At 28.1% G+C, this 26,632-nt stretch overlaps 2 protein-coding genes across 3 annotated transcripts in view; one reads left to right on the top strand and one right to left on the bottom strand.

The window, feature by feature from the left end:
* Positions 1-26,632, bottom strand: part of DIP-kappa (Dpr-interacting protein kappa) — a 386,526-nt gene that overhangs the window by 279,981 nt on the left and 79,913 nt on the right. The gene's annotated exons all lie outside the window — the stretch shown is intronic.
* Positions 814-26,036, top strand: LOC142224012 (synaptic vesicle glycoprotein 2A). Its single transcript, XM_075293820.1, has 8 exons — positions 814-1,086; positions 1,147-1,308; positions 5,531-5,693; positions 12,692-12,813; positions 12,891-13,453; positions 20,945-21,228; positions 21,304-21,431; positions 25,836-26,036. Exons 1-8 carry the CDS (start codon positions 897-899, stop codon positions 25,868-25,870), a joined length of 1,647 nt encoding a protein of 548 aa, XP_075149935.1. The 5' UTR covers positions 814-896; the 3' UTR covers positions 25,871-26,036.

Here is a 26,632-nt window from a genome sequence, read left to right as displayed (position 1 = left end):
TTTTAAACATTTTATTTCTATGGATTTTTTTTATTGGAAAATTTTTTATAAATTTCATTTCTACAGAAAATGTTGTCAAAACATTGTTGGTATAAAAACTTTTGTTAAAATTTTAATTTTTGTAGAAAATTATGTCAAAATTTTGTTTTCTATAGAAAATGTTTTTAAAATTTTATTTTTATAAGAAATTTAGGGTTAATTAAATTAAATCATTTAGTAACTTAAATGTGTTTTTTACCTCAAGCTTTAACAATACTAAACGCAGGGAATGTATCCCTACAATGAATAAGCTTAAATGTTATTTTGTAATAACATTGTTTTTATAATCGATGTCCCCCTTCAATTGGCTTTGTGCTTTAACATTTAAACATTTTACAGTCTACGCTTGTAAACAATTTCCAAATTCAGGCTAAATACGAAACCTGTTCACATGAAACAAAACAAACAAAAAAAAAAGAATGTGTGATCGACTCTATGGAATATGATTTCCCCCAACAATTAAGCACTTGTTATGATTCGCTTCCTCCAACCTCCAACCCACAACAGTTCAACCAGAGACATTCATTCATTATTGCACTCTTAACTGCTGGCAACAATGCAGTCATTTGGTCCCTATAAACAATGACCCAAAACGTCATCGCCATTCAAACTATCAACGATATCTTCAAAGCGAAAAGCTGTTGGACCACAATTTCCATATTGTGCTCACTTGGTCTGTTGTAGAAAATAATTCGCAGAGAAATTGAGCTTTAAATTAGCAATGGCAATGCATTGAGAATTTATAAATATAAGTAAACGTTTTTACAATAAATGGAATTTATAAACAAAATAATCTTAAGATAGTCCACAACAAGTTCCGCACCCATTGGTGTAGCATAACAATTCGCTTATACAAGATGCAGTTCTCCAATGGTGAACAGTCACGATCATTGTCTGCCTCGTTAGGCCAAGGCAAGGAAGGTGGCAACCAAGGTGAAGGCAAAAGCGATATTCGAATTAAAAATTATACGAATGACATGGCTTTAAAAATGGAATCCACAAATCCTCCAAATGTTTGGGAATACAACGAAATATTGGAGGTCTTTGGTAGGTGGCCATCTTTTTAGATTGAAAAATTTTTTTGTTTAATTTTCTTGATCCCTCAAGGTTTTGGCAAGGTCCAATGGCTTCTTTTGATCAATAGTGGCTTAATGACCATCACATCCATGGCAGCCCAATTAGCAGTTGGCATTATTGGAATTTCTTCTCAATGTGAATTTCAGATGACTCAAGGCGAAAAAGGTGTTATGATGGCTGCATGTGTTGCAGGTAAGTCGAACACTTGAAAAGTGAGGTGAGTTTAAACAAAAGACATCGTCATTGGTGATGATTCGCAAAAAAAGAGAAAAAGAGAAAATATTTTCTCAAGGCTAAAGATAGTGAAAGTGAAATAAATATAAACTTAATTGGTTTACTGGAATATAACTGTGGACTACGTAAGAAACATACTACCCTACACGTATTTTTAAAACGGCTGCTACCGCTGTTGGGCGTTACTAAATTGATCCGACAAGTATTAAGCCTGCAGTGTACAAATACAGGGAAATTATCCCAACATTTTTTAAAATTTTATTTCTATAGAAAATTTTGCCAAACTCCAAGTTTCAATAGAAACTTTTTCCACCATTATATTTCTATAGAAATTTTGCCAAAATTTTATTTCTATATGAAATTTTGCCATATTTTTATTTCCATAGAAAATTTTGTCAAAATATTATTTCTATAGAAAATTTTGCCAAAATGTTATTTCTGTAGAAAATTTGGCAAAAAAAAATGTATTCCTACAGAAAAATTTGCCAACATTTTATTCTTATAGAAAATTTTAACAACATTTTATTTCTACAGAAAATTTTGCCAAAATTTTATTTTTATAAGAATTTTTTGTTAATTTTACTTCTATAGAAAACTTTGGCACAATTTTATTTCTATAGAAAATTTTGCCAAAATTTTATTTCTATACAAAATTTTTACAAAAATTTTATTTCTATAAAAGTTTTTGCCAAAACTTTTTTTCTATAGAAAATTTTACCAAAATTTGGTTCCTATACAAAATTGTTGCCAAAATATTTCCAAAATTTTATTTTTATACAAAATTTTAACAAAATTTTATTTTTATACAAAATTTTAACAAAATTTTATTTCTATAGAAAATTTTGCCATATTTTTATTTCCATAGAAAATTTTTTCACAAAGTTATTTCTATAGAAAATTTTGTCAAAATGTTATTTCTATAGAAAATTTTGTCAAAATGTTATTTCTATAGAAAATTTTGTCAAAATGTTATTTATAGAACATTTTGCCAAAATTTTATTTCTATAGCGATTTTTTTTTTAATTTTACTTCTATAGAAAATTTTACCAAAATTGTTTTTCTAAACAAAATTGTTGCCAAAATTTTATTTTTAGATAAAAATTGTGCCAAAATTTTATTTCTATGAAACAATTTTTCCAAAATTTTATTTCTATAGAAAATTTTACCAAAATTTGGTTTCTAGAGAAAATTGTTGCCAAAATTTTATTTTTATACAAAATTTGACCAAAATTGTGCTTCTATAGTAAATTGTTGCCAGTATTTTATTTCTATGGAACATTTTGTCCAAATTTTATTTCTATAGAAAATTTTGCCAACATTTAAAATCTATAGAAAATTTTACCAAAAATGTGTTTCTATAGAAAATTGTTTCCAAAATTTTATTTCCCTAGAAAATTTTGTAAGAATTTTATTTCTAGAAAATGTTGCCATTTTTTTATTTCCATAGAAAATTTTGTCAAAATGTTTTTTCTATAGAAAATTTTGTCAAAATGTAATTTTCTATAGAAATATCATTTTGTCAAAATTTTCAATAGAAATAACATTTTGACAAAATGTTCTATGGAAATAAAAATATGGCAAAATTTTCAATAGAAATAACATTTTGACAAACAATTTTATTTCTATATAAAATTTTAGCAAAATTTTATTTCTATCGAAAATTTTGCCATATTTTTATTTCCATAGAAAATTTTTTCACAATGTTATTTCTATAGAAAATTTTGTCAAAATGTTGTTTCTATAGAAAATTTGGCAAAAAATGTATTCCTACAGAAAATTTTGTCAACATTTTATTCTTATAGAAAATTTTAACAACATTGTATTTCTATAGAAAATTTTGCCAAAATTTTATTTCTATAGGGATTTTTTTTTTAAATTTTACTTCTATAGAAAATTTTACCAAAATTGTGTTTCTAAACAAAATTGTTGACAAAATTTTATTTCTAGAAAAAATTGTGCCAAAATTTTATTTCTATAAAACAATTTAGCCAAAATTTTATTTCTATAGAAAATTTTACCAAAATTTGGTTTCTATAGAAAATTTTTGCCAAAATTTTATTTCTATAAAAAATTTTACCAAAATTGTGTTTCTATAGAAAATTGTTGCCAATATTTTATTTCTATGGAACATTTAATCCAATTTTTATTTCTATAGAAAATATTGCCAACATTTTAAATCTATAGAAAATTTTACCAAAACTGTGTTTCTATAAAAAATTGTTTCCAAAATTTTATTTCCATAGAAAATTTTAACAAATTTTGTTTCTAGAAAATTTAAAAAAAATTTGTTTCTAGAAAATTTTGCCATATTTTTATTTCCATAGAAAATTTTCTCAAAATGTTATTTCTATAGAAAATTTTGTCAAAATGTTATTTCTATAGAATATTTGGCAAAAAATATTTATTCCCATAGAAAATTTTGCCAAAATTTTATTTATATAGGGATTTTTTTTAATTTTACTTCTATAGAAAATTTTACCAAAATTGTGTTTCTAAACAAAATTGTTGCCAAATTCTATTATTTCTATAAAACAATTTTGCCAAAACTTTATTTCTATGGAAAATTTTACCAAAATTTAGTTCCTATAGGAAATTGCTGCCAAAATTTTATTTCTATAAAAAAAAATTCCAAAATTTTATTTCTATACAAAATTTTACCAAAATTGTGTTTCTATAGAAAATTGTTGCCAATATTTTATTTCTATAGATCATTTTGTCCAAATTTTATTTCTATAGAAAGTTTTGCCAAAATTTTATTTCTATACAAAATTTTACCAAAATTTTATTTCTATAAAAATTTTTACCAAAATTTTATTTCTATAGAAAATTTTACCAAAATTTAGTTTCTATAGAAAACTGTTGCCAAAATTTTATTTCTATAAAAAAATATTTCCAAAATTTTATTTCTATACAAAATTTTAACAAATTTTTTTTTCTATAGAAAATGTTGCCATATTTTTATTTCCATGGAAAATTTTTTCAAAATGTTATTTCTATAGAAAATTTTGTCAAAATTTTATTTCTATAGAAAATTTTGCCAAAATTTTATTTCTATAGAAAATTTTGCCAAATTTTTATTTCTATAGAAAATGATGTCAAAATTTTATTTCTATAAGAATTTTTACCAAAAATTTATTTTTATAAGTAATTTTGCCAATTTTGTCAGAATTTTATTTCTATAGCAAATTTTGCCAAAATCTTATTCCTATAGAAACTTTTGCCAAAATTTTGTTTTTGTAGAAAATTGTGCCAAAATTTTATTTCTATAGAAAATATTACCAAAATAAAAATACGAAAAAATCAATCGAAATTGTGTCCATCGCTAGCCTCTTCCTTTTTCTCATCTTTCTCGCAACATAAGAAGACTGTGATGTAAAACGTCTCGTCTTTTGACTCAATCTGCGAATTGAACTAATTTTTCGGTTCCTTATAAGGACGATACAAAATACAAAAATCCTGGAATAGTTTCAATCAATTGCTGCAGCTCATAGTTCACCAAACACATGCACAACGTAAGCTTCTTTCCATGAAAATCCGTCTTTGAGGCATGACCGGGTAACCATGGGATTTTTTTCGTTTGGCATTGTGGTAGTGTAGTGTCAGCATGCGATGTTTTTTTTCACTTTTACATTGTTGCCTTTGGTGCAGCTGTTCGCAAGTGAAAATCTCCATTCGACGACTACCAGTTTCAATTTGTACGATACCCAATTCCCTTGTTTTTGAATGGTGATGAGTAGTGGCTTGGCAAGATCTTCTTGCGTTTGAAAATTAAAAATTCTTTTGCTGCCCTCTTTTACATCAAAATCACGACTGCATCACGAAAGTGACGTTACCTAAATCCTTTGGGTCTGAAATTTCAGCATTGAGATTTATGTTTAGATGGGTCCACTTTTGTATATTTTCCTTGCATTGTTCTTCATTATAAAATTCATCAAACCATCAGCTCAGACCCCACGCACTCCTATAAATCATACAATCCCGGATGTGGGACAATCTAACCCATTTGGGACATACCACAAATTAAACAAATATAATTTAGTTATAACAAAAATATTTATAAAATTTTACGCTTAACCACAAAATGAAATGATTTTATTTATTGTATTGAGATAAAACTAAATACAATATGTGTATATTAGCCTTTCGCTTGTATTCAATAAATTATTTTATATCATTTCAGGCCTTGTCATTTCCACATACTTATGCGGTTATCTCTGTGACATTTTGGGTAGACGAGCAGTGTTAATGTGGGCCATGTTTATAGCAAATTTTTTGCAACTTTTGTCGATGTTTGTGACAAATATATGGGTATTCAATTTCTTGAATTTTCTCATTGGTATAAGGTAAGATACGATCAGAGTAAAATTTTAAGTTAATCAAAGGAAATAATTTCAAAATTGAGTGATGATTTAAAATAATAAATTTCATTTAAATTTAATGATAATAAATTTCATTTAAATTTAATGATAATAAATTTCATTTAAATTTAATGATAATAAATTTCATATAAATTTAATGATAATAAATTTACATTAAAATTTAATGATAATAAATTTCATTTAAATTTAATGATAATAAATTTACTCTAAAATTAAGTGAAAATTAAAATGTAAGATAAAAAATAAAATTAGAACTAAAATTTAATAAAAAATTTAATTTACCAATTAACAAAAATTAAAGTTAAAATTTAAATTTAATACAATTAAATGAAGCTAAAATAATAAAAAAATTACAAAATAAAATAAAAATAAAAACTAAAACTAAAAATAATATTAATATTAAAATGTTTAAAGTTTTAAAATAATTAAATTAAAAAAGCTAAAATAAAACGAGAATTAAAATAAAAATAATTTAAAATTAGAATTACTAAGTATATACGGCCGTAAGTTCGGCCAGGCCGAAGCTTATGTACCCTCCACCATGGATTGCGTGGAAACTTCTTCTAAACACTGTCTTCCACAATCGAATTACTTAAGTTGCGGTAACGCTTGGCGATGGCAAGGTCTCTTAAAACCTCCTAACACAGTCTTCTTAATTGTATGTAAGTCCATACGTGGTATATATTAAATCAAAAAATCTATAGAAATAAAATGTTAACAAAATTGTTCTATTGAAATAAAATTTTCACAAAATTTTCTAAAGAAATAAAATTTTCACAAAATTTTCTATAGAAATAAAGTTTTGACAAAATTTTCTAAAGAAATGAAATTTTAACAAAATTTTCTATAGAAATAAAATTTTAACAAAATTTTCTATAGAAATGAAATTTTAACAATATTTTCTATAGAAATAAAATTTTGACAAAATTTTTATAGAAATAAAATTTTGGTGGATTATTTTTGGCTCGAGTGGCAACCATGATTATGAACCGATATGGACCAATTTTGTTGTGATTGGAGATCGGCTATATAACTATGGACCGATATGGATCAATTTTGGTATGGTTACACGTTCCAAAGTTGAGCCGGATCGGATGAATGTTGCTCCTCCAACAGGCTACGGAGGTCAAATCTGGTGATCGGTTTATATGGGGGCTATATATAATTATGGACCGATGTGGACCAATTTTTGCATGTTTGGTATAGACCATATACTAATACCATGTACCAAATTTCAGCCGGATCGGATGAAATTTGCTTCTCTTAGCGGCCTCGTAAGCCAAATCGGGGGATCGGTTTATATGGGGGCTATATATAATTATGGACCGATGTGGACCAATTTTTGCACGGTTGTTAGAGACCATATACTAACACCATGTACCAAATTTCAGCCGGATCGGATGAAATTTGCTTCTCTTAGCGGCCTCGTAAGCCAAATCGGGGGGATCGGTTTATATGGGGGCTATATATAATTATGGACCGATGTGGACCAATTTTTGCACGGTTGTTAGAGACCATATACTAACACCATGTACCAAATTTCAGCCGGATCGGATGAAATTTGCTTCTCTTAGAAGCCTCGCAAGACAATTCGAGGGATCGGTTTATATGGGGGCCACGGCCGTAGCCAGGATTTTAATTCGGGGGGGGGGGGGGGGGGGGGGTTCAACTTAAAAAAAAAAATATTCATATAATCTCATGTGTAGAAAATTTTATTTATGCATAGGTATGTATACAATATTTTTATACCCTCCACCATAGGATGGGGGGTATATTAACTTTGTCATTACGTTTGTAACACATCGAAATATTGTTCTAAGACCCTATAAAGTATATATATTCTGGGTCGTGGTGAAACTCTGAGTCGATCTGAGCATGTCCGTCCGTCCGTCCGTCCGTCTGTTGAAATCACGCTAACTTCCGAACGAAACAAGCTATCGACTTGATACTTGGCACAAGTAGTTGTTATTGATGTAGGTCGGATGGTATTGCAAATAGGCCATATCGGACCACTTGTACGTATAGCCCCCATATAAACCGATCCCCAGATTTGGCTTGCGGAGCCTGTAAGAGAAGCAAATTTCATCCGATCCGGCTGAAATTTGGTACATGGTGTTAGTATATGGTCTCTAACAACCATGCAAAAATTGGTCCATATCGGTCTACTTTTACGTATAGCCCCCATATAAACCGATCCCCCGATTTGGCTTGCGAGGCCTCTACGAGAAGCAAATTGCATCCGATCCGGCTGAAATTTGGTACATGGTGTTAGTATATGGTCTCTAACAACCATGCAAAAATTGGTCCACATCGGTCCATAATTATATATATCCCCCATATAAACCGATCCCCCGATTTGGCTTTCGGAGCCTCTAAGAGAAACAAATTTCATCCGAACCGGTACATGGTACATGGTGTTAGTATATGGTCTCTAACAACCATGCAAAAATTGGTCCACATCGGTCCATAATTATATATAGCCCCCATATAAACCGATCCCCCGATTTGGCTTTTGGAGCCTCTTGGAAGACCAAAATTCATCTGATTCAGTTGAAATTTGGTACGTGGTGTTAATATATGGCCGCAAACTTCCATGCAAAAATTGGTCGAAATCGGTCCATAATTATATATAGCCCCCATATAAACCGATCCCCAGATTTGACCTCCGGAGCCCCTTGGAAGAGCAAACTTCATCCGATTCGGTTGAAATTTGATACCTGATGTTAGTATATGGTATCCAACAACCATGCAGGAATTGGTTCATATCAGTCCATAATTATATATAGCACCCATATAAACCGATCCCGAGATTTGGTTTTGGAGCCTCTTGGAGGAGCAAATTTCATCCGAGTTAGTTGAAATTTGGTACATTGTGCTAGTATATGCCCGTTAACAACCATGCCTAACTAGGTGCATATCGGTCTATAGTTATATATAGCCCTCAGATTAATCGATCCCCAATCACACAAAAATAGGTCCATATCAATAATTGTATATAGCCCCCATATAAGCGACCCCCATATTGCAATTCTGGCTCCCAACGTACCGTGCAAAAGTCCATATCGATTCGTAATTATTTGTAGACTTACCTACACATACTTTTTTTGTCTAATGTATACCACGTATGGACTAACACACAATTTAGAAAACGAATTAAGATACCACAACCCAAGTAATTCGATTGACGCAATCCATGGTGGAGGGTACATAAGATTCGGCCTGGCCGAACTTACGGCCGTTTATACTTGTTATAATATTAAATTGAGCCGACGTGCATATTCTTTTAAAAATGTTGGTCACTTTGCCAGTTACTCAGGGATGGACAATGCAATTTTTAAGAAAGTTCAAAAAAGGTATTTTTTTGAGCGGAAAGGTACTTTTTACTAAATTTCAACAAAAATTTCACTGGAAGATTATTGTCAAGAGACTGAATTTTAAAGAAAAGAAAATTTTGACAAAATTTTCTATATAAATAAAATTTTGACAAAATTTTCTATAGAAATAAAATTTTGCAAAAAATTTCTATAGAAAAAAAATTTGCAAAATTTTTTCTATAGAAATAAAATTTTGCAAAAATTTCCTATAGAAATAACATTTTTACAAAATTTTCAATTGAAATAAAATTTTGACAAAATTTTCTATAAAAATAAAATTTTGCAAAAATTCTATATAGAAATAAAATTTTGACAACATTTTCTACCGAAATAAAAAATCGATAATATAGAATCGCATTCTTTTTTCGACTAAAACATTCTTGAAGTTCAACAAAATCCTGTTTTTGACTATGTCTTTTACAAAATCGAGATTTTCTTCCCACATGAACATGTCTGTTTTGCCATATTTGTAAAAGACTATTAGCAAATAAGACTTTCTCAAAATATTAAAATATTTTGTCAAAGCTATTGTACCATAAATCTGATATCGACTCAAAAATGTCTACACAAAAGATACTAAATCATTCGCGGGGGTACTACGGTACTGACCGGGGTGAAAAAGTATTGAAAAAAGTACTATAGTACTGCATTTTCCATCCCTACAGTTACTACGTACTCATCCGAACTTTCATTTTCAACAATTAAGAGATTAAAGACGTATCTTAAAAATTCGACTAGTGAGAGTAGACTCAATGGATTGGCATTAATGTCGGTTCATGGCGAATAAATGAGCCGACTGAAGAAGTAATTGATTTATTTGCTGCCCAAAAAGCCCGTCGGCTCAAGTGCTTCCATCGCTGAATTAGGTATGCTCTTTTCTCAGGTTTTGCGCCATTTCATTTACACATGTGTGTTTGGCTGTTTCGTTGTTGTTGCTATGGCCAAACAAAGCGAGTCATGTTCACAAAAAGAACAACAAACACAAATCAAAAGCAGAAAGACACAGAAACAATTTGTTTTTTTCAACCGTCGTTTGACGGGATTTTCAACTAGTATTCTATGATTTGTGCAAGTTTTATAGGTAAGCGTTTTTCAAAATAAAACCTCCAGCTTTTCTTCAACATCTTCGATAAGATTTTTCTATGCAGATAAAAATATATATTTATTTATATAAAAATATTCATTCATTTCGGGGGGGTTTAATCCCCCTCACCACCCCCCCCCCCTGAATACGGCCTTGCAATGGGGGCTATATATAATTATGGACCTATGTGGACCAATTTTTGCATGGTTGCTAAAGGCCATATAATAACACCATGTACCAAATTTCAGCCGGATCGGATGAAATTTGCTTCTCTTAGAGGCCTCGCAAGCTAAATTTGGGGGTCCGTTTATATGGGGGCTATACGTAAAAGTGGACCGATATGGCCCATTTGCAATACCATGCGACCTACATCAATAGCAACTACTTGTGCCAAGTTTCAAGTCGATAGCTTGTTTCGTTCGGAAGTTAGCGTGATTTTAACAGACGGACGTACGGACGGACTTGCTCAGATCGACTCAGAATTTCACCATGACCCAGAATATATATACTTTATGGGGTCTTAGAGCAATATTTCGATGTGTTACAAACGGAATTACAAAGTTTATATACCCCCCATCCTATGGTGGAGGGTATAAAAATTACAAAATAAAATTAAAATAAAAATAAAAACTAAAACTAAAAATAATATTAATATTAACATTTTTAAATTTTTTAAAAAATTAAACCTTCATTGCAATTAAAAAAGCTAAAATTTGAACTAGAATTAAAATAAAAATTAATTAAAAATTTAAATTAGAATTAAAAATAAACTAAAATTAAACTTAAAACTAAAAGTTAAGGTTAAAATTAAAATTAAAATTAAAACTAAAATGTATACTATTTGATTATAATGTTAATTAAAACTAATATGAAAATTAAAATAAATTTTAAATAAAATATTAGAATTCAATTAAGAATAAAAATGGAAATTAATACTAAAATATAAATAAATGTATAATTAATATTATAATTTAAATTAAAATAAAAATTTTAAATTAAATTTAAATATTTTTTATTTTTATAATAGCTTTATTTCTAGTTTTTATATAATTCAAATTCTACTTTTTTTTTAATTAAAATTAAGATGAAAAAATAATTTAAAATAAAATTTAATTAAGCTGTTTTAATTCCCACCAAAAAAACATTTGCAAGTACTTCTAAGAGCACAACTTTAAAGCATTTTCAAAAATGTCCTCCCAAAGATGTTCTTTATTTTAACTAATCAGGAAGTTATTTTATTAATTAAAATTTATAATTAGTTTTTTTCATATTTTTAAAGGGTAATTTTAAATTTTTGTTTCAAATTGATTCAAAACAGAGTAAGGTTTAATAAAATGGTACATATTATTAAAATTTTGTTTAAAAAAATGAAAATTAAATTTTAAAATTAAATTTAAATATTTAAAATTTATATAGTTTAAATTTCAAAATTAATGTTAGTTTTAATTTTTATATAATTCTAATTCTACTTTTTTAAATTAAGAAAAAATAATAAAATAATTTGAAGCTTGAATTAAAATAAAATGTAATGGAGCTGTTTTAAACTTTATTGAAAATTAATAATAAAACTAAAATAAGAATGAAAGTAGAAATAAAATTATAATTAAATTTAAATTTAAATATAAAATGAAAAATGGAATTAAAAAAGAAAATAAAATTTAATGAATTTTGATTGTAATTTTAACATTAATTTTATTTTTTTATACTATTTTTATTGGTTGAATTTATTCATTTTACACAATAATTTAATAATTTCATTTCAAGAGTTCAGTTACATATCAAAACTGTGATTTTTATATAATTCCAATTTTAAGTTTTACTTAAAACAAAATCATACATAAAATCAAAAAAGCCACCACAAAAAAAAAATATTTTTTTGGATCCAAAATTAAGCAGCTGAGCTGAATGTTATAGATAATCTTGTTATGTACAACTTAACTTAAATCTTCTTAACCTGCAGACAAGCCTTAAGGCTTCGTGGGATTAAAGAATTAAGGATGAATTGTTAATGCAATATTTATGATCAATAAAGAAATTGAATTGAATTGAAAAAAAAAAAATAAAAATAAAATAAAATTTAAAATTCAAAATAAAATAAAAAATTAATTTAAAGCTTTAATTAAAATAAAATTTAGATCAGCTGTTTTTAAATGTATTGAAAATTAATATTGACATTAAAACTAAAGATGAACTAGAATTAAAATTATAATTAAAATTAAATTTAAATACAAAATGAAAACTGAAATTAAAATTAAAATAAAAATAAAAATTTAATTTAAAATTAATTGACTTTAATTTTGATTTTAATTTTAATTTTTATATAATTCAAGATTTAAAATCAGAATCAAACTTAAACTTTTAATAAAAAAAAAATAACATAAAAAAATAAATATAAATATAAAACTTGAAATAAAATAAAATGTAATTTAGCTGTTGTAAACTTTATTGAACTAAACTAAATTAGTTTATTTCTACTTATGTATTCCCTGTGTTTTTTTCAAAAGCTTGGGTGGTGTATCTGCTGCCATTTATTGTTATTTAGGTGAATTCATTTGCAACAAATACCGAGCTGTTGCCATAAATTATTCGACAATGTTTGTTAGCGTTACAGCCATTTATGTACCAGGTAAGATAATGGTATCTGCACTCCCTCCAGAAAAGGACATATTTATATCGAAGTGTTTTCTCTTTCTCCTTTTGTAGCAATTTCATGGCTAATCCTCTCGGGTCAATGGTCTTGGGAAATAACAACGACATTTACTTTTAAACCATGGCGTTTAATTATTTTATTAACTCTATTACCCGGATTTATAGCTGCCTGCATGCTTTTAGTTTTTCCCGAAAGTCCCATATTTCTCTTGGCCCAGGGAAAACATGAGCAAGCTGTAAAGGCCCTTAATTGGGTATCAAAATTAAATACGGGTTTAAATTTGGAAATTCTATTGAAAACTCCCCATATAACTTTAAAACCTGAAGAGCTCTCTGATGGTGCATTGATTATCGGAGCCAGTGGTTGCAGTATCATATCGAATATATGGAAAGCTACATTGCCCCTATTCCATAAACCCCATGGGAAAAATGTTATATTGGCTGTTACAGTTATGATGGGTATGCTCTTCTCTTCAAATGGTATGCAAATTTGGTTTCCAGAAATTGTCAATCGTTCTGCCGGTGGATCTGGGAATTCTACCATATGCAGTCTATTGGATAATTCATATGCCAGAGATCGTCTTATGGGTGTGAACAATACGGATTCTGCGGATATGGTAAGTTTAAATAGAGGATGAGAGGGGGTCGCAACGCCAGAAAGGGTCTATAATTCACTCAACTCTTGGACTAATTACGGCAGCAGCATTGAAAGTATATCTGAAGTGTCTGGCGAATAAAAAGATTTTTCTATAGAACATTTTGTCAAAATTTTATTTCTATAGGAAATTTAGCAAAAATTTTATTTATATAGGAAATCTTGTCAAAATTTTAATTTTATACAAAATTTTGGAAAAATTATATTTCTATTGAAAATTTTGTCAAACTTTTATTTCCATAGAAAATTTTGTCAAAAATTTCCATAGAAAATGTTGTCAAAATTTTATTTCTATAGAAAATTTTGTCAAAATTTTATTTCCATAGAACAGTTTGTCAAATTTGTATTTGTATAGAAACATTTGTCAAAATTTTATTTCTATAGGAAATTTAATAAAAATTATTTATATAGTAAATTTTGTCAAAATTTTATTTCTATACAAAATTTTGAAAAATTTTACTTCTATAGTAAATTTTGTCAAAGTTTTACTTCTATAGTAAATTTTGTCAAAATTTTACTTCTATAGTAAATTTTGTTAAAATTTTACTTCTATAGAAAATTTTGTCAAAATTTTACTTCTAAAGAAAATTTTCTCAAAATTTTATTTCAATAAAAATTTTTGTCAATATTTTATTTATATTGAATATTTTATCTAAATTTCATATCCATCGAAAATTTTGTCAGAACTTTACTCTTATAGAAAATTTTGTCAACATTTTTTTTATACGAAATTATCTCAGAATTTTATTTCTAAGAAAATGTTGTCAAAATTTTATTTCTATCGAAAATTTTGTCAAAATTTTACTTCTATAGTAAATTTTGAAAAAATTTTATTTTTATAGAACATTTTGTCAAAACTTTATTTCTGTAGAAAATTTTGTCAAAATTTTATTTCTATCGAAAATTTTGCCAAATTTTATTTCTGTAGAAAATTTTGTCAAAATTTAATTCTATAGAAATTTTTGTCAAAATTTAATTCTATAGAAATTTTTGTCAAAATTGTATTTTAATAGAAAATTTAGTCAAAGTTTTATTTCTATACAAATTTTGTTAAAATTTTATTTCTATAGAGGATTTTACCAAAATTTTATTTCCATAAAAAATTTTGTCAAAATTTTGTTTATATAGAAAATTTAACAAAATTTTATATCCATCGAAAATTTTATCCGAATTTTATTCCTATAGAAGATTTTATCAAAATTTTATTTCCATAGAAAATTTTGTCCAAATTTTATTTCTATAGAGAATTTTGTCAAACTTTTATTTATATGGAAGATTTTATCAAAACTCTATTTTCATAGAAAATTTTGTCAGAATTTTATTTCTATAGAAAATTTTGCCAAAATTTTTTGTATAGAAAATTTTGTCAACATTTTATTTTTATACGAAATTTTCTCAGAATTTTTTTCTGTAGAAAATGTTGTAAAAGTTTGGAAAAACTTACTTATTTATTTATTTTTTTATTATTTGTTTTTATACGAAATTTTCTCAGAATTTTATTTCTATAGAAAATGATGTCAAAATTTTGCAAAAATCTACTTCTATAGAAAATTTTTGTCAAAATTTTATTTCTATCGAAAATGTTGTCAAAATTTTATTTCTGTAGAAAATTTTGTCAAAATTTTATTTCTATAGAAAATTTTGTCAAAATTTTAATTCTATAGAAAATTTTGTCAAAATTTTAATTCTATAGAAATTTTTGTCAAAATTAAATTTTTATAGAAATTTTAGTCAAAGTTTTATTTCTATACAAATGTTTGTTAAAATTTTATTTCTATAAAAAATTTTGTCAGAATTTTATTTCTATAGAAAATTTTGTTAAAATTTTATTTTTATAAAAAATTTTGTCAGAATTTTATTTCTATAGAAAATTTTGTTAAAATTTTACTTCTATCGAAAATTTTGTAAAAATTTTATTTCTATAGAAAATTTTGTCCAAATTTTATTTCCATAGAAAATTTTGTCAAAACTTTTTTTCTATAGGAAATTTTAGTAAAAATTTTATTTCTATAGAAATTTTAATAAAAATTTTATTTCTAAAGAAAATTTTGGCAAAATTTTATTTGTATAGAAATATTTGTCAAAATTTTATTAGTATAGTAAATCTTGTCAAAATTTTATTTCAATAGAAAATTTTCTCAAAATTTTATTTATGTAGAAAATTTTGTCAAAATTTTATTTATATAGAAGATTTTATCAAAATTTTATATCTATCGAAAATTTTGTCAGAATTTTATTCTTATAGAGGATTTTATCAAAATTTTATATCCATAAAAAATTTTGTCAAAATTTTATTTATCAAAATTTTATATCCATCGAAAATTTTATCAGAATTTTATTCCTATAGAAGGTTTTATCAAAATTTTATTTCCATAGAAAATTTTGTCCAAATTTTATTTCTATAGAAAATTTTGCCAAACTTTTATTTATATAGAAGATTTTTACCAAAACTCTATTTCCATAGAAAATTTTAAGAGAATTTTATTTCTATAGAAAAGTATGTCAAATTTTTTTGTGTAGAAAATTTTGTCAACATTTTATTTTTATACGAAATTTTCTCAGAATTTTATTTCTATAGAAAATGTTGTCAAAATTTTGCAAAAATTTTATTTCTATAGCAATTTTGTCAAAACTTTTTCTTCAATAGGAAATTTAGTAAAAATTTTATTTCTATAGAAAATTTTGTCAAAATTTTATTTCTATAGAAAATGTTGCCAAAAATTTTTTGTATAGAAAATTTTGTCAGCATTTTATTTTTATACGAAATTTTGTCAGAATTTTATTTCTATAAAAGATTTTGACAAAATTTTATTTCTATAAAAGATTTTGTCAAATTTTTATTTCTATCGAAAATGTTGTCAAAGTTTTATTTCTGTAGAAACATTTGTCAACATTTTATTTCTACAGAAAACTTTGTCAAAATTGTATTTCTCTAGAAAATTTGGTCAAAACTTTTATTTTTATAGAAAACTTTGTCAAAATTTTATTTTTATAGAAAATTTAGTCAAAAATTTATTTCTTAAAAAATGTGGCAAATTTTTATTTCTATCGAAAATTTTATCAAAGTTTTATTTCTATAGAAACATTTGTCAAAACTTTATTTCTATAAAAAATTTTGTAAGAATTTTTTTTCTATAGAAAATTTTGTCAAAATTTTATTTCTATAAAAAATTTTACTTCTATAGAAAATTTTGTCAAAATTTTATTCCTATAAAAAATTTTGGAAAAGTTTTATTTCTATAGAAAATTTTGTCAAAATTTTATTCCTATAAAAAATTTTGGAAAAGTTTTATTTCTATAGAAAATTTTGTTAAAATTTGATTTCTATAGAAAATTGTGTCAACATTTTATTTTTATACGAAATTTTGTCAGAGTTTTATTTCTATTTTGTCAAAATTTTGTTTTTATAGTAAATTTAGTCAAAAGTTTATTTTTATAGTAAATTTTGTCAAAATTTTATTTTTATAGAAAATTTTGTCAAAATTGTATTTCTATAGAAAATTCGCCAAATTTTATTTCCATTGAAAATTTTGTCAAAATTTTATTTCTATAGGACATTTTATCAGCACCAGCGACGTTTAAAGAATTTATGACTGGCATCATATGTGGCCCCTTCGTCCTGGTAAATGCAATTGTCTGAGTTGTCATATGTTATTTTTGTTTTTTTTTTTTGTTATTTATGCCAAATTTTAATGGTCTTGTGCTGCTTTTGCATCACTTTATTAATTTTTGCATCTCCTATGGCGAATGACAATTTTTGTACCAGCTTTTAGAAAATTTTAAGAGTAACTCCCCAGAAAAAAAGCGTCGCCAAAAAAGTAGTGAACATTTTCTTTTTGGATCCGGAAGTGGTGCAAAATTGGCGCAGAAGCGATGAATTTAACAAGGGGTTGTCATAGGATGGGTGTCCACCATTTCAACAGCCGCTGCACTGAATTTGCATGTCTTCTTAAGGTGTGAGGCGTATTCAGTGTTTTGGATGTGAATTAAGAAATTTTTTGATATTTTGACCAAAAAATAATTTTTTAAAATTTTTTATGATTTTTTTTATACATTATAATGCTTGTCTGGAACGTTTGTCATCAAATATTTTCAAAAATTCGCAATTTTTCGAGAAAGGATTAACATTTTTTTTTTTGGCAAAATTTAAATAATTTGCATTATTTTATTAATTTTTAATCTTTTTTTAACCCATTTGAAACAATAAAATTTTAAATTTCCCATTCAAAATATGAAAAATTCGAGTTATAAAAAATTTACCCAAATGAACTTCCTGTGCAGTTAAAATAAAGGACATCTTTGGGAGGACATTTTTGGAAGTGCTTACAGAAGAACTTCCAATTTTTTTTGCTGGGAATTGTAAGAACGGATCATAATGATAGAAATTTATTGTGTTTTGACTTCATTTTTTTTTTGTTTGAGAAACTGTAACAATGGCACTCTTTGTGTCACTTTTTACAAAATTATCAAAGACAACGCAGCCACGAAACTGCAAAGCGGATAAATGGGTAGAGAATGCTACAAGGTATAGAATGAGGAGGATGACTATAAGGAGGGCCTATAATTAGCTGGTTGCACCTTTTATAGCCAGTGACACTTTTTGTGCAACCCTTAAGAACTTGCCAAAGGTAATGCTGTCATAGAACATGATAGTCAGCCAGTCAGTCGGTGGAAGATAGCATGACCAGGGATCCGGAGCGGAGCAAGCCCTTTTTTTGCCGGAGCGGGAGCGGCATTTCTAAAATCCGGAGCGGAGCGGTTTCCAAATGAAAGACCGCTCCGCTCCGAATAAAATATTACTTGAATGAAATGTGTAACTTTGAAATTACACTGTATAGGTAATTTCAAATTTAGCTAGTACTTAGCGTAGTGTGAGTAAACGTTTAAAATGTACGATATGTATTTTTGTACGTACATTGGGGAAAACACAAAAAAATATATCTAGTATGTGTTGTAAAAGTAACAACAGTACTTTCGACCAATTTCATTCCGTATTACTACAAAGATGTTTGTAATGAACGTCAAATAAATGCGATTAAATGATCTTATTTATATTTAATTTTTTAGTTTTCTACACTGAAAAAAATATTGTCGTGAAGTCAAAGATTCCATGTCCTTAGAATAAGAATGCAATTTTTGCTTAACATGGAAGACGCATTTCTCTAAAATAAAGGTTTTTTTTCTTGTCCAAAAGGCAATAAACTTTTGAATGAAGTTGTAATGTCCTTATAATTAAGTGATTTTACTTAAAAATGTGTATCATAACATGAAAGATAAAATGTTTGAGGTAAGGTCAACGTGACATTAATAATTAAGAAAAAATCTTTAAAATTAATAAAATTGTCTTTAAATTTGTTTCCTTTTTGCATCTTGCCTACAAAGCAAAAAATCGTTAAAAAAATAAGACATGTTTTTCAACACTTTATTTTAAAGACGTTTTTTACTTGAAACATAGCATAATTTCTACTGGAAGTCGAGTCTTAATATGGAAAAAAAAATAACTCGTTAACTCGTTTTTAAAGGATTTTGATAACAACGAAAAAAAAATCTAAAAAAATTAAAAATTAACATTTGCTTCCTAGAAGCAAGTACATAACCCCCAAATTTAAAAGAGAATTACGTCTTTAAAGTATCCTTACTTGTATTCTCCGCTTCTTTGGCTCGGAATTAATACCCAAACTGTTAAAGTAAAGACAAAATCTTTGGAACCGGGCATGCTTTTTTTCATTCACATTTGCTTTACTATTGTACTATATCCTAGCATTCTTTTATTTCTGATATTAGTTCTCGAAAATTTAATTAAAATTATGGATAGTTTCAATTTTGGTTGAAAAATGTGCGCATATACATTTATTATACAATAAAGGGGAAAAAAGCGAAATTAGGTAACACTAGATCTGAGTAAGAATATTCGTAGGTATACCACGGACTGATGTCAATGGAGGTTGTTGCAAACATAAACATACACACACACACATTACAAATATAACAAAACCTCTTCTCTACGTCTGTTGCAAAACAAAAAAAAACTTTCGGAGAGTAGTTACTTCTACTCTGTGTATAGACTTTCAATTTCAATCAGCGTTGCCGTTTTGGTCCGATCGGACCAAAATTGGTCCAAAAGATTTCTAATTTTTAAATTTAGTCCGATGGTCAGACCAAACAGAATTTGGTCCATTTTGGTCCATTTTCATAAATTTGGTTTCTATCACATATCAAATAGTAGATGGTGCACCGCAAATAATATTGTCGGGAGGGCAAATATTTCACATGCTTAAAATACGAATACGAATTTTGCTTAGAATAGAAGACGTATTTCTCTGAAAACAAGTTTTTCCTTGTCTAAAAGTCTCTAAACTTTTCAATGAAGTCTGTTTGTCCTTATAGCTAAGTGATTCGACATAAAAATGTGTATCCTAACATGAATGCAAATTTCGTTTTAATGAAGTCAAAATGGATTTAATATTTCTGAAAAAAATCTTCAAAATTAATAAAATATTTCAACACATTGTTTTAAAGTCATTATACCCTAAACCACATAGTGGTTAGGGTATAATAAGTTTGATCTGCCAAAAAATGTGCCTACAAGAAATATTGATTTTAGACCCCATAAAATATATACCGATCGACTCAGAATCACCTCCTGAGTCGATCTAGCGCTTGTCCATGTATTTGTCCGTCCGTCTGTCCATGTATTTGTTGTTCACAGGATTTCGGTCGCAATTATTAACCGATTTTGATGAAATTTGGTACAGGGAGTTTTTTTTTGGGCACAAGGACGAACGTTATTGAATTTGGAAGAAATCGGATCAAATTTAGATATAGCTCCCATATATATATATTGCCCGATTTCGACAAATGGGGTCACGTTGCACTTTTTTTACTAACCGATCGTCGTCAAATTTAGCACAAAATAATCTTCTGTATCACCCTTTAAGTCTGAAAATTTCATCGAAATCGGTTCAGATTTAGATATAGGTCCCATATATATACGTATCGCCCGATTTTGTCAAATTAGGTCATAAAACCCTTATTTATCAACCGATCTTACTCAAAGTTGGCGAAATGTAATCTTCTATAACACTAACTATATGTGCAAAAAATCATCGAAATCGGTTCAGATTTAGCTATAGCTCCCATATATGTACCGCCCGATTTTTCTAAATAAAATAAAACTCAATTGAACAAATAATACAATGTTTGTACTATTATTTTCTCGAAGAGGAGCGGAGCGGAGCGTGGAGCGGAGCGGACCGATTTTTTTTTCTCGGAGCGGAGCGGTTTTTTTTTCTCCGGAGCGAGAGCGGAGCGGAGCGAAAAAAATAGACCGCTCCGGATCCCTGAGCATGACTGCTTTCGCCAAATGAACTCTTTTCTAATTTAATGATTTTATTTTACCACTTTTATATATTTTATTTTATTTTTGTTTATTTTTTTGTTTTGTATTTCACAGGTTTGTGATGATACAATATCCACCAAAACCTATGTGGACAATATTGTTGTGGGCTTAGCATTTCTGGTGGGATTTTCAATACAAGGAGCCTTGTTAAATCCTCTGGGTAGGAAAAATGTTTTACTGGCCTCTCTGGTGGTGGGGTCTTTTTGTGGTCTACTATTACATGTGGTTACCGATACCACAGGAATATTAGTACTCTTTTGTTTATATATTCTATTGCCGGGACTATCGATGTCCATTATGTGTGGAGCTTTAGTGGATTTAGTACCAACACAATTAAAGTAGGAGACTTTTTGTTTCAATTTAAAAAGGCAAAATACTAATAAAAACTTTTTTTTTTTAAATTTATTTTATAGAGGCAAAACCATGAGCATGGGTTTAACTTTGGGCCGTGTTGGTCTAATAGCATCGTCAAATCTGATAGCTGCCATGCTGGAGACTTATTGTAATGGGATATTTGCCATAATAACTTTAGTGATAATAGGTAATTATATTAAAAAAAAAAAAAACAAGTATATACGGCCGCAAGTTCGGCCAGGCCGAATCTTATGTACCCACCACCATGGATTGCGTAGAAACTTCTACGAAAAACTATCATCTACAATCGAATCACTTGGGTTGTGGTATCTTAAAACTTCTTAACATCGTTTTCTAAATTGTGATTTAGTCCATACATGGTATATATCAGACAAAAAAGTTATATAGAGTTAAGTCTATAAATAATTACGAATCGATATTGACTTTTTGTACGTAGAGAGCCAGAATTGAAATATGGGGGTCGCTTATATGGGGGCTATATACAATTATGAACTTGATATGGACCAATTTTTGTGTGATTGGGGATCGATTTATCTGAGGGCCATATATAACTATAGACCGATATGGACCTAGTTAGGCATGGTTGTTAACGACCATATACTAGCACAATGTACCAAATTTCAACTCACTCGGATGAAATTTGCTCCTCCAAGAGGTTCCAAAACCAAATCTCGGGATCGGTTTATATGGGGCTATGTACGATTATGGACTGAAATGGACCACTTTTGGCATGGTTGTTAAATATCATATACGATCACCACGTACCAAATTTCAAGCAGATCGGATGAATTTTGCTTCTCCAAAAGGCACCGGAGGTCAAATCTGGGGATCGGTTTATATGGGAGCTATATATAATTATGGACTGATAGGAACCAATTCCTGCATGGTTGGTGGATACCATATACTAACATCACGTACCAAATTCCAACCGAATGGGAAGAATTTTGTTCTTCCAAGGGGCTCTGGAGGTCAAATCTGGGGATCGGTTTATATGGGGCCTATATATAATTATGGACCGATATCGACCAATTTTTGCATGGGAGTTTGAAGCCATATATTAACATCACGTACCAAATTTCAACTGAATCAGATGCATTTTGGTCTTCCAAGAGGTTCCGGAGGTCAAATCTGGTGATCGGTTTATATGGGGGCCATTAGCGTAGCTAGACAATTTCCCTAGGGGGGGCTATAGCCCCCCCCAGCTAAAACTTTATAGAGTGAACTTATAGGTTCAACTAATGTTTTATTTCATAAAATTCAATAAAAAATAGACATCAAAATAACTCGACAATCAATTTATAATAAAGCAACTAAAAGTACCCTACGGGAAATTGGTGCAAATTTCCACTGACGGACCTATCACAAAACTGGTACCTGTGCTCCAGTTAGTTGCAATTTTCGCATTTAGTGAAATAAAATTATCAGAATTACCTTTTGTTCGACATATTTCAAAAGTTTTTTTTCATTTCGGGTTCGATTAGGAGCCCAAATTGAAAGAGATTTCTAATAGTTTGTCCGAGACTGGTTCCTGAGGACCTGTTTATGGGTTGCTCCTGCTAAATTGTCCCAGGACGTGTCCTTTGGGATGAGTCCAAGACGCGTCCTAGAATGTAAGTTTACTCCGTCAACGACAAACCCATGTTAAAGTGGACGGTCCCTTCCATACGTTTTGATCAGAACTGGGACTGGTCCATGCACACCAGGGACTAGTCCTGTACCAGTTCTGTGGTTGACCCATTTCCGTGGGGTAGTTCCACACTTTTCCCAGCAAAAAATTGGGAGTTGTTCTAAAGGCACAACTTTAAAACCACTTCCAAAAATGTCTTCACAAAGAAGTTTGCAGCATTATTAAGATATTAATTTATGAAAGAATAGTTTTAATATCAATTACTATTTTTTATTCAGCTAAATCATAAGTTCAACCACAGCTTTATTTCATAAATATCAGACTTCTACCACAACCCAAGTAATTCGATTGTGCATGAAAGTCTTTAGTGAAACTTTGTGCGTTGTACGAGTATATACTTGTTTAATTTTTATAAAAATGTAAAATCGTAAATAGGTTTTCAAATTCTGGGGGGGGGGGCTAAAATTTTTCGGGGGGTCTAAGCCCCCTCCCCAGAGGCCTTCCTACGCTTATGATGGGGGCTATATATAATTATGAACCGATGTGGACCAATTTTTGCATGGTTGTTAGATACCATATACTAACATCACGTACCAAATTTCAGCCGGATCGGATGAAAATTGCTTCTCTTAGAGGCCTCGCACGCCAAATCGGGGGATCGGTTTATATGGGGGCTATATATAATTATGGACCGATGTGGACCAATTTTTGCATGGTTGTTTGAGAACATATACTGACACCATGTACTAAATTTCAGCCGGATCGGATGAAATTTGCTTCTCTTAGGGGCCTCGAAAGCCAAATCGGGGGATCGATTTATATGGGGGCTATATATAATTATGGATCGATGTGGACCAATTTTTGCATGGTTGTTAGAGACCATATACTAACACCATGCACCAAATTTCAGCCGGATCGGATGAAATTTGCTTCTCTTAGAGGCCTCGCAAGCCAAATTTTGGGGTCCGTTTATATGGGGGCTATACGTAAAAGTGGACCGATATGACCCATTTGCAACACCGTCCGACCTACATCAATAACAACTACTTGTGCAAAGTTTCAAGTCGATGGCTTGTTTCGTTCGGAAGTTAGCGTGATTTCAACAGACGGACGGACGGACGGACATGCTCAGATCGACTCAGAATTTCACCACGACTCAGAAAATATATATTTTATGGGGTCTTAGAGCAATATTTCGATGTGTTACAAACGGAAGGACAAAGTTAATATACCCCCCATCCTATGGTGGAGGTATAAAAAGCTCCCCGATTAAATTGCCCTTTGTTTTCGATGTACATGCAATATAATAATATTTAATAGTCGTACTCCTCCATTGTCAAAATTTTATTTAAAAATTTTTGTTAAATTTTTCTATTCATAGTTTTTTTTTCAAAATTTTATTTCTATACAAAATGTTTCCCAGGTCAAAAACCTATGTTATTAGTACATATATTATCTGTTTATTTTCATAATTCATTATGATTGTAAACAAATAAATAAAGAAAATGTTTGTAATTTTTTATTTTTATATAAATTTTTTTTATACAGAAAATGTTTGCAAAACTTTCATAAAAATTTTTGTAAAATATTATGTCTATAGAAAATATTGTCAAAATTTTATTTCTATAGAAAAATTTTTTAAAATTTAATTTCCATAGACAATTTTGTAAATTATTTCTATAGAAAAAATTTGCAAAATTTTATTTCCATAGACAATTTTGTAAAAATTTGATTTTTATGGAAAAGTTTCATTTCTGTAGGAAATTTTGTTGAAATTTTATTTCTATAGAAAATTTTGATTGCTACAGTAAATGTTGCCAAAATTTTATTTCTGTAGGAAATTTTTCAAAATTTTATTTCTATTTATTTTTTATCAAAATTTTTCTTCTATAGAAAATTTTATTAAAATTTTATTTCTATAGAAAATTTTTCAAAAATTTTATTTTTATAGAATTTGTTTTCAAAATTTTATTTCTATGTATTTTTTTCAAAATTTTATTCTTTAGAAAATTTTGTCAAAACTTTATTTCTATAGAAAATGTTGTCAAAACTTGATTTCTCTAGAAACGTTTGTCAAGATTTTATTTTCATAGAAAATCTTGTCCAGATTTTATTTCCATAAAATATTTTATCAAAATTTTAGTTCTCTAGAAATTTTTAAAAAATTTATTTGTATAGAAAATTTTGTCAAAAATTTATTTGTATCGGAAAATTTATCAAAATTTTATTTCTATAGAATTTTTTTTTTTTAAATTTTATTTATATAAAAATTTTCTCATAATTTTATTCCTATAGAAAATATTGTCAAAAATTTTATTTCTCTAGAAAAGTTTGTTAAAATTTTATTTCTATAGAAAAGTTTGTTTCGGTAGAAAATTTTGTTAAAATTTATTTTTTATAGAAAATTTTGTCAAAATTTTATTTTGATAGAAAATTTTGTCACAAATTTTATTTTGATAGAAAATTTTGTCACAAATTTTATTTTGATAGAAAATTTTGTCACAGTTTTTTTTTTGTGTAGAAAACTTTGTCAAAATATTATTTCTGTAGAAAAATTGCAATTTTTTTTTTTTTGGAAAATTTTATCACAATTTTTTTGGTTTAAAAATTTTTTGTCAAAATGTTATTTCTATAGAAAATTTTCTCATTTTTGTTCTATAGAAGCTTTTGTTATTTTTTTTTGTTTTATAGGAAATTTTGTCAAAATTTAATGTGTAAAATGTTTTCTGTTATTTGTTAAAGTCTTTTCTCTGCATAAGAACTGTTGTTTTTTTCATCAACATCAAGTAGTCTACCAAATTACCAAACATTTAAGAATGATAGATTTTTTTGGGGTAGAATTTTACCATCTGTGGCAATTGTGCCTGTGATCCTTATTTCAATTTAATTTTCTCTATTTGGTTAAATATTTAATAATTGTTTAATTGTTTATCTCTCTTACAGGTTGTGCTGGTTTGGTTTACTTTTTGCCCATATGACGAAATCACTCCTTAAGAATGGAACTACAATTTAAGCATCATCGTAACTTTGAATTGTTTTTCGTTTTTCGTTTTGTTATTTTTTATTGTGTTTTAATTTAATTTAATGTTTATTTTTATCAAACTGATTTAAATTTAAATATGCATATCTTTAACATAAGCTTAACCTCTTATGTTTTTGTTTTTGTTTTTGGTTTTGTTGTTATGTTTTGTTCTCTTGTGTTTGGCAATTCAATTTTATGTCCTTTGAATGAAAATTTTACAAACAGTATCCTTATATCCCAGGACTGCTAGTAAAACTCTGTGTTCTCTCTTAGAATATCACTGGGAACAATTTTCCCCATAAAATATTCATGCGACAACACCAGCAGCATCAACATCAGTGGCAGCAGTAGCAGCAAAAGTTAATCTTAGCGTTTATATTTCATGGTGTCTTTTGGGTTGCCCCCAAAAGACCTACTCAACCCCACATCGTCTCAATTCGAAGAAAAAATCACTTCACCAATTCACATATTTACTCCCCTTCTGCCATTTGTGACCCCCAAAATCCATGTGTTAACAATATTGTCAGTTTGTCAGCCAGGAACAATAACAGTAATGTTATATTGGGTAGATGTGTATTAGGGTGGAATATGAAATTTGTAAATCAGAAGTTGAGAATATTACGTGTCCTTGTCCAAAAGGCGATACATTTTTCAATGAAGTCGTTTTGTCCTTATAGTTAGGACTTTCAACTTAAAAATGAGTATCTATACATGAAAG

The sequence above is a fragment of the Haematobia irritans genome, chromosome 2, assembly GCF_050003625.1.
Source record: "Haematobia irritans isolate KBUSLIRL chromosome 2, ASM5000362v1, whole genome shotgun sequence".
Taxonomy (NCBI): Eukaryota; Metazoa; Arthropoda; class Insecta; order Diptera; family Muscidae; genus Haematobia; species Haematobia irritans.
Note: the sequence above shows the minus strand (reverse complement) of the source record. Positions and strands in the feature narration are given on the sequence as shown.

Excerpts from the sequence above, each read along its gene's own strand:
- LOC142224012 (XM_075293820.1), top strand. The coding sequence starts at position 897 with ATGCAGTTCTCCAATGGTGAACAGTCACGATCATTGTCTGCCTCGTTA. Across the intron at positions 1,309-5,530 it reads GATGGCTGCATGTGTTGCAG|GCCTTGTCATTTCCACATAC; the intron begins GTAAGTCGAACA and ends ATATCATTTCAG. Across the intron at positions 13,454-20,944 it reads ATACGGATTCTGCGGATATG|GTTTGTGATGATACAATATC; the intron begins GTAAGTTTAAAT and ends TGTATTTCACAG.